Below are 9,252 nucleotides of genomic sequence, written 5' to 3' on the forward strand. Positions count from 1 at the left end.
AAGAACACCTGGGATGTGCTTAGCCATAGGGCACCAAGACTTTATGTAGACATCTGGCTCTTTCAGATGCTTCATTTTTTGTGAAGTTGTTCTATGGTTTTCAATTTCTGGGAGGTTGTGAGCAAAATATGTGGAAGGTGATGTCTCCGTTTTGCCCAATGTTTTGCGTGAAACTGAGGCTGATCTATGGCTCTCACCCCTTCTATGCAATCACTTTGAATGATTCCCATGACAACCTCTATCACAGCATTTGCTGTGTTAGAGCTCCTTCTGTTGAAAGCAAGCTGTTTACTGGTTAGGTCTGCTAAACAAATAGAACTCCTGTTATTTTCATTCCTGTCTTACAGGACCAAGCTCAAGCTAGACTGTCACAACAGAAATAAGCTTAAAAAGAGAAAAAGGAGGGGGTGGGTGAAGCAATACAATTCCATTATTTGGCTAAGAACGTTGTATCTAGTCATAGCAACTTCATAGAAAGTTACATTTGCAGTCTCTGTGGTGTCATTTCATGTAAAAGCATACAACAGTAGCTACTTAAGGTCTAAGTTGATCAGTGCCACAGGAACTACTAGTATCCAAATCGCAACTGCCATACTGAAACCTCTGGGTTGCTTTTGCGTGTGTCTTGAAGTAAATTTAGTTTAGTGAAAGATTCTCCTTCAGTTTTTAAGTGGGTCAAGAGTGCTTGTGCTGTGACATTTCTAAGCTGGCAGGACACCAGACCTCTGAGGCTTCAGTGATACTGGTGTGACATTTTGTACTGATAGTTCACTCTGGTCCAGCAGGCTAAAGCGCTGATGTCCTTCATTTAAAGGAGAAGCATTAGAAACATTTCTCTGCCTTATTATCATGTTAGCTTTCATTCTGCCTGGGTGGTGATTATCATCTGGCCAATAAAGGTGGCAACTACGTATGTAAAAGGGTTGCATCTTTCACTGCTCCCTTGTTTTCTATTTGTACTGCCTTTTTGTGGTAGTTGGCTCCCAGTTTTTTCCTGTTGAAGCTTCTTCATATTAATGATACTGCTGTGGCTACCTTCTTTCAAAGCTAAATAAGTCAAAAATAAGACCTTTGCAACCTTTTATCTCTAGTCTTGAAAAGAGTCTATAGACAATTTATTCTACTAATGGCATTGCTGAATGTTCTGATCTGTTCTGGTAGTCTTTGTGACAAAACTATTTTTTTAACAATAGAACTATTCTGTTGCACATGTGTATTTTTAGAAAACTAGCCGTTCTAGCCTTCTAGAATAATGATGGTTAGTCTCTCTCTTTCTCTCTCTTTTAGCATCTGTTCTCCAGCCTAGTGAAACAGTAAGTAAATTCTGTCCTTCCAATAGGAACAAGCAAGCATAAACCATCAAGTAAACAATAAGTTAAAGTTTTAACAGTTCATTAGGGAGGTACTTAATCTGATGTATGAGAGACTGAAATAAAAATAAAAGATTTTTTGGGGTTCTTTTTCCAAACTGGAAAAAAAAAAAGGTGAGAGAAGAATACTGACTGTATGGATTCTATTGAGTTACTTTATCCAAGAAAGACCATGTAAACAGTAATTATTGGAACCCTAAAATGTTCCTTTTTTTTTTTTAATGAATGACTGTGGAGACAAAAGGTGCTTTGTTTGACATGATCATTCTTCTGTTATGCAGGCATCCATGATACCTCCCCCAGCTTCTTCAGGTGAGGAACTGTTCTCTGGGGCATGCTGCTACAAAAATTTACCTGTTGGCTTCCCTTTTGTGCATGTTGTTATTGAAAAGCCGGCAAACCATCTCGAAGTGGATGTGCTGAGAACACAAGCAAGTCAAAACAATTGCCTGGTACAGAACTGTGGAAGTCTGTTGAGGGGACAGAAATCCAATAAAATCTATCTAGTAGACCTTTTTTGATAGGATTTATTGCTTTAATTAATGTAGGCATACAGTATTGATGGAGTACTTTTATGTTAAAATAGATCTTTGACAGCTCCTAAAATAGATCTTTGACTTCTCTATCCTAATAGAGAAATCTTACAAGCAGATGCAATATTTTTTCATAAGTGCTCAAAAAGTAAATTACTCAGCCTGGGACCTATTTTCAGGATTGGAAGCTTCTTGACAATGCCAGGTTGGCTCACTTTCAGGCTTCCTGATTTGAAGCTCATCAGCTTCTTGAAACAAATAACATAGACTGTTTGGAATATACCCTTATATGTGTGTGTGTATGTTTGTAGGTGGGTTCTTTTTGGCAAGGTGAGCTTTTACTGCGTGTGAAACTCAGGCAGAAAGTTATTTCTTGGGGAATATTTCATCTAATTAGCTTGTCTCAGTTTTCCTCCTCAATTTTTCATAATTTCAACCTACAAATATTACTGAGAAGCTCATTCTCTAACCCGCTGTTGTAGGCTAGATCTGGGTAATCCAAGAGCAAGAACTAGCTTTTGGGGGGCCTCTAAATTTGTGCTATTTCTAGGAAATGGTACATGCTTTTCTTATATTATTAATGAGCCAGTGAGAGCCTAGTAAAGCATGAAATATTTAGATATGACTCTCCCAAAATATATATTTAAAAAGGCAAGGATTACACCTAATCAAATCAAGGCATTCTTTTAAGTGTCTCTGACCACATAACAAAGTTTGAAAAGAAGTGGGTAGCAAAGGATATATTTTGCAAATGATAGAAAATTTTATATCTGTACATGAAAGTAACGTAGAGTGGCTAGGAAAGTGGATTTATTTGGCCAGGGTAATCTAGTAAAGTATCTTGTCTCTATGCTGTACTTTCAAGAAAATGACAGAACTTGTGGTGACTTAAAAGTGAGACAGACCAAATCTTGTAAAAACTTAAGAAATAATGGCCTTCTAAGCTCAGCAAAATTTCTGGTCTCATGTATGCATAGGACTTTTTAATCAAGATGGTATAATTAAAATTTAATTTTTATTAATGCAGTCTTTAACTTTTAAACATTTTTAGATGTGTTCCAAACTTCGTCTGGGTCTGGCTGTTAAACTGACAGCCAGTTCTGCCTGTGAAAAATCATAGTTTCCTTATCTTAATTTATATATCTGTTTCAAAAGGAAGTACAGTTGTGGGGGTTTTTGTTAGGGCTGCAAATGGAAAGCTACGTGTACTCTAAATACAAATAATGGAAATGGCACTTTGTAATGAGCACCTTATTTAATAGGCCATAAGAAGCTTGTTTAAAAAGTTTATTTGTGGACTTTTGCTATATCAGCTCTATGTAGGGTTTGTTGTGGTTTGGATTTGTTTTGTTTTTTTAAGGTCCAGAATGACTTTAACTCAGGAATTGTTTGGTGGAATGTGGTGTTATGAATTAATGATAAAGGCATGCTTATATGGCAGGTGCTAATGATGTTTCTGTGCCCACTGTTTCAGTTCGGAAGCCACGATATGTCAGACGAGAACGGTCACTAGTGTCGTCTGCATCTGCTGCTATGATCTCTTCTTCCGAAACCAGGGTCAGCAATGTTTAGCCTTCATTCTTGACTGAGGACTTTATAAGTGTACCCAGTGTTGAAGAAACTTTTTCTGAATCCACTGAAGTGCCAGGAAAACATCGCAAGCAGCTGACCTAAATGGAAGCCAAATTACTGCGTAAAAGGGTTTGTGCCAAATGTTAACAGAGCAATGAACTAATGCAGAGATACTGATGGCAGGCTACATCCAGTTTGGTGAACTGCTGTGGTGATCTTGAAATGCACTATTCCAGCTCTGTGGTTTCATTTGTCTCCTACAGATGCTGTGTTTAAAATCTTGAAAGAATCTGCCTTTCTTTGGTACACTTTCAGTTTTGGCAAGTTCTTCTTCCTGTGTTGTGATGTGTTCTGTGTCCCCAGAGCTGAACGTCTCGGTGCTGCAAGCCAACACAAAATGCTGGGATTACTCAAGGATGTGGACTTGTTTGAAGGACCCACTTGTAAATGCTAACACTAAGTGCCACTGCTTTAACGTTGTAGGACAATATAACAATACTTAACATGCAGTATCCTTTTGAAGCAAAAAATGATGCCTTCTGGAGCATCCTCTTCAGCCTGTGACATAGGTGGCCCTGGTTTTTAACTGTGAATATAGACCCGCTATCCAGATACTGTTGTTCTTGGTGCTTTTGAAGGCTGTGGTCAGCATGGGTCCAATCCCAAGTGTGGGAATTTGTTGGGAAGCTTTTCCAGTTGGCTTCAGCTTGGGCCTTGGACAAAGAGACATTTGCTATGGCTTTGTAACCAATAGGCTGCTATGTCTGTCCTGCAAAGACTGTCTCCACTAGTTTCCTTCCCTTAACGCAGAAGAGGAAGGGGAAACCAAAATTCCTGCAGGGTAGCTGTGCATCCATTGGACATGTGAATGAGCATTGAGATGAACTGGAGAGGTCAGGTGAATTTCTGCCAATGCAATAAGGGGTTTCTTTGGTCAAGCCCTTCGTTAACTTGCCTGACATCTGCAGGCCAGCACCTTATGACAGAGCTTGTTGAAAGTGCCAGCGTAAAGAGCCCCCACTCAGATGCTTGTTCTTGCCCGTCTTATGCCAGCTGTGTGGCTGAGTAGTCACTTGATCAGGAAATTAAAGTAGCTGTAAAAGAGGTTTTTTTCCTAGCATGGTTGACTGTGTTGCCATGTGAACACATATATCAGCATAATGGGCACAGTGGTACGGGCATAAGAGTGGGTGACTGGAAATAAGTGAAAAACCTGAGGTTGCTAAATTGGTTGAAGTGTCACTGTCACCATATGTGAAATTATAACTATGCAGCTTGTGCGTTCCCACCTGCCTGTGTTGCTATTGCCTCTTTTGGTTTAGCTGGCACTCCAGTATGGGTCTATGCTCCTAAAATAACTTACTTGGAAGCTCTTCATCAGCATCCGCTGGCATGAACGTAAACTGGAACAGTCGGATCTCTTTTTCAGGAGAATATGAACATAACTGTCTTGAGCTGACATGACACCCATATGGAGAGTCCAAACCTTGTGATCCAGATTCCCTTTTCTCTGTGGTTAGAAGCTTATTCAAAGCTAGAAGATGAGAACTGGAATGGGAGGAGTTATATTTATCTTATTGAATAGACCTGGGTTTATGTAAGCTTCAGTGCAGTTGTATTTACTTTTATCTCCCTCCTTACAAGGTAGTGAGGTCTCTTGTAGCATCCAAACACGCTAGGGCAAAGACTGGGGGTAAAGAACAAACCATGAAGAGGCCCCTGTGCCAAAAAAAAAAAAGCCTGAATTGCTGTATGGAGAAACTTAAGATTGTCTTGCTATCACAATGATAAATAAAATTTTTGTTCTATTGGATAAAACTAAAGACAGCAGACAATGGCATTTTGAGACCCTTCAGCTTCCAATATGAAATCGGCTTTATAGTTCATATGTTCCAAGTTCAGGAGATGGCAGTTTTCTTTCTGTCATTTTGATGTCTTTTTATCTTTGTGCTGCTGAGATTTTTTCCACAGGTAGAAATTATGTCTGGAGGTCATAGGTTTTTCCTGAACTTAGTTGCTGAATATTTTCCTAACTGATAAGTAAAAGGAGTAACTATGCAAATAATGCCAAGAAACTGCACCTTTGATAGCAGGAAGTTCCTGCTTGCGAATCTGTCAATGATAGTGCATTCTTGTATTGCTTAGTTGCTAATGTATTCTTTCTACGCATAAATTATTGAAGGATCATTCATGTCACTGTACTGTCTGAACCCTATCTTATTCTCAAGTGCATATTGTAACTTAGTTTAATGTCAAGCGTCTGGTGATCTGACTTCTGTGCAGTCAAGTTTTTCTCAATGATAACATCTCTTCCCCTTCCCATACTCCTCCCCCCTTCCCCCAGGAAACTCTTTAAAATGCAGCAGATATTTTTACTATTTTTTGTGTTTCAGGAACTGTTCAGCTTTTGTTATTGCTGTCTGACACAGTGGACTTCTGGTCTAAACAGTTTCTTGTTTGTTTGCACTGTCAAATTAAATATATAATGTGGTGTTTTGGTTTCCATCTCCCTTCAAAATAATAATACATACCTATATATATTTTAAAAAATTGGCTTTAATGAACCCTGATATTTAATGTATTTGTATATTTTTAAATTGTGCCAAAATAAACATATTTGAGCTTTTTTTTTAATGACTGTGGAGGTCATTCATGTGTTTCTTTTTCAAGCACAGAACGAAGGGAGCAAAATTAGCACCCAAAGTAGATCATTGTTTCAGCTTATGGCATGTTACCTCCACCAGAACAGTTAAAAAAAACCAAAACCAAAAGCAAAACCAAAAAACAACCAATCAAACAAAACAACCATCTATATTATAACCATATGGCAAAAGCCACCTATAATGGCCTTACCTGTAGTGGCATCAAGGTAACTCTTTGGCAGAGAATGTAGCTGTAGTAAATGATAGAATTTTTACCTTAGTGTATGTTTACTTAAATCTTATTCAAAGAAGACAGCAGGAGTAGCAAGAAAACTCTAAAAGAGGTGGCTGCTAAACAGTGCCAAATGTACCAGAAGTTGAGATAATCAGGACAATTTATTATCAATTGAAGTGAAGATTATGGTCTTGGGTTTGGATATCTTCCCCCATCCGATCTCTGATTAACTTAAGAAGTGTGTTCTTTTTCTGCTTTCCCTTCCTTCCTTGGGAATTTGGTACTCTTGTTGGACTTCTTTCTTACAAATGTATCTTGTGTTCTTAACTCCAGTTGCCAAAACAATCCCTAATAGTAAGAGCTGAGCCAAAGGAAATTCGGATGTTGAGCCATACGGTCTGAAATACTAGTAGTTAAATTGAGCAATGCTCTTTTCCCTCCCAAAACTAGCTAACGTAGCCTGCTGTATGAGAAAGGTGCTGCTTTTAGTGAAGTATGCTGATGAGGAAGGATAAGCCAAATGCTTTAGTGCGTACTGTGCATGCACTGTGGAAAGTCTAATAAACTTTGTTGTCAAAGCCAAGGTGACAGTGTGGCATACGAAGAGAAATTGACCTGGAAAATTATCCCACTGGGAGAGAAAGACTTAAAAGTGAATTTGTCAGTTAAATGGACTCTGACCACCGTGCACACCAAAATGTAACAGCCTTTGGGAAGAGGAAGTACTAAGTGTCCTTGCCATTAGTCACCCGACTCAATTCAGTGGGTGAAATTGGCAGTAAGTGAACTGGGGAGAGCTGTAAGTGGATGTGCAATTTGAGACTGTTTTGCATACCCGAGAGGAGCTGTCTCCCTTATCCATTTGACACCATCTGAAGGTGAGTGCATTGTAGATGGAAGACTGTGACAACAGTTTCTTAAAATTGTGAGTCTAAAACCATGCGTTTCACTAATACCTGTTACCTGGTTACAGGCCCTCCAGAAGGCTGGTGTCATGTGCATAAAGAGAGAGACAGAAGTGATGCTGCATACAGGCGCTCTAAAGTTTTGCTGTGTGAAACTGCGTGAAGTTTGCTAGATTAAGTGATAAAGCTTTGTGCAAACATAGTAACATAATGACTTAAATTCAACCCCTAGGGATTAATCAAAGTTTGCAGAAACTGTGTTCTGAAGTTCTCTTGTGTCTTTCTCTGCATTTTTTTTTTTCCCCTCTTCTCTCCACTGCCTCCATCAAAAGCTTCCTGGGAGCATTGCTTGGAAGTACACCTGGGATTACGGGCACGAGTCTGTAACTTCCTGACAGTAAGATTTGAAGGCCGAAAGCTCTTAAACTATAGAAGAATAGAAGAGAATGGAAGACTAGGAAAGAATAGGATGCAAAAGCTTCAGACTTTCTCTTCTACTTGAGGTTTGTAGGTAGCTGGGTGGTGAGATTCAGCTGTGCGTGACTGCACGGAAATGCAGTCTGCTACAAATGGCTGAGCTTGGCGGGAGAGTGTAGCTGTGCTGTGCCAAGCTACTGTGTACAACGGTGTGATGGTAACTTTGGGAAAACAAAGTTGTACCTGCTTGCACTCAGAAATAATTTGGTTGTCATTTTAAGGTGTTTGAAAGAATGCACTTAAGAGAGGGCCAATACCTGAAGAGTGCTTGCGTTGCTCCTGCTACCAACACTATGAGGTTTGTTGAATATCTAAAGGCTGCTTTGCATTTTTGTCATTTATTTTTAATGGTCCCTGGTGAGGGGAAAAAAAAATGAAATGATATCGTGTTTATCATTTTAATAGCCTTGACATATTTTTATTGCTAACTGATTGGAAGCAACAGTATTCAGATAATTGCACTTCCTGTTTCAGAGCCTGGTGATTTATGTCCCTTAGTAAAGAAGTGTTAAAAGTGATTTAAAATAATAGCTTCAATAAGATGTGATGCAGCTCTGAGGCATTTGCTTCAAATGATTAGGTCTTTACCATCAAGGTTGCTGCATGCTGTAACAGGACTAATACAGAAGGGGTTAGGTTTTCAACATGTCATACTGATTTGGTAATGAGTGTTGTTTATAAATAAGTCATCTGCTTTGTTGCAATTTGACATCCATCAAACTGTAATGTTCTCTTCTCCTTCACAATCCCAGTCCCCACAGGAATGCAGTCATTTGGAGTGGAGCACTCAACTTCTAAAACGCTGTTCCACAATGCTGTAGTATAGTCCATCAGCTCATCAAATTCCTATAACTTGATGCCAGTGCCTGTAAAGCTCCAATGATTATCTGATGGCAATTACTCCCCTTTAAATACCAATACGTAACTGTTCTTTCCTAGAGCGTGATCTCTTCTTACAAACTTAAACCTCACTCTGCTCCTTTCTCTGTTATCTCCCCTGTGTTCACACTGCAGGCCCCCGAGATACAACCTACAAAGGAGAGGAGGTGGCACCAACATTGGTATGCGCTCCACACGATATGAGGAATTCCTACATTTACATAATGAAATCTGAAACTTTCAGTGAGGGTAAGGAAAAGGGAGTCTTGCAAAAAGAGTTAATTTTAAATATATATACACACACACACACAAAATGAAGCTAATTTTAAATGCAGCTCAAAATATTTTTGGCAGAGCTTAAAACAGCTACAGAAATGTTTTAGCAGTAATTGTGCTGAGGGTAATGATTTAGGAATAAGTTAACTGTGGGGAGGCATCATGTTTGCATGCAACTTTATATATTAAATAATTAACTCCTAGTTTATAACGTATTGAGAAATGAGCCATTAGTAGTAAGGTTCAGGACCTTAATTATCCTGAGGGCCCTTGTGATTAGATATGTTACAGTGAGGGGAAAAATGCATTTCATCAGCATCTGCTGCCAATTCACATCATCCCAAATCATTACTGACCGCAAGT

At 39.1% G+C, this 9,252-nt stretch overlaps 1 protein-coding gene across 1 annotated transcript in view; it reads left to right on the forward strand.

Moving 5' to 3' along the window:
- Positions 1-4,023, forward strand: part of LOC104290478 (chromosome unknown open reading frame, human C1orf159) — an 11,258-nt gene extending 7,235 nt beyond the window's left edge. Inside the window, exons 7-9 of the mRNA XM_009889577.1 lie at positions 1,288-1,313; positions 1,652-1,682; positions 3,378-4,023. Of these exons, the coding sequence (XP_009887879.1) occupies positions 1,288-1,313; positions 1,652-1,682; positions 3,378-3,475 (155 nt within the window). The 3' untranslated portion in view covers positions 3,476-4,023. The remainder of the gene's footprint in view (positions 1-1,287; positions 1,314-1,651; positions 1,683-3,377) is intronic.
- The last annotated feature ends 5,229 nt before the right edge of the window (positions 4,024-9,252 follow it).

Source organism: Charadrius vociferus, unplaced genomic scaffold (genome assembly GCF_000708025.1).
Source record: "Charadrius vociferus isolate BGI_N301 unplaced genomic scaffold, ASM70802v2 scaffold477, whole genome shotgun sequence".
NCBI classification, from domain to species: Eukaryota; Metazoa; Chordata; class Aves; order Charadriiformes; family Charadriidae; genus Charadrius; species Charadrius vociferus.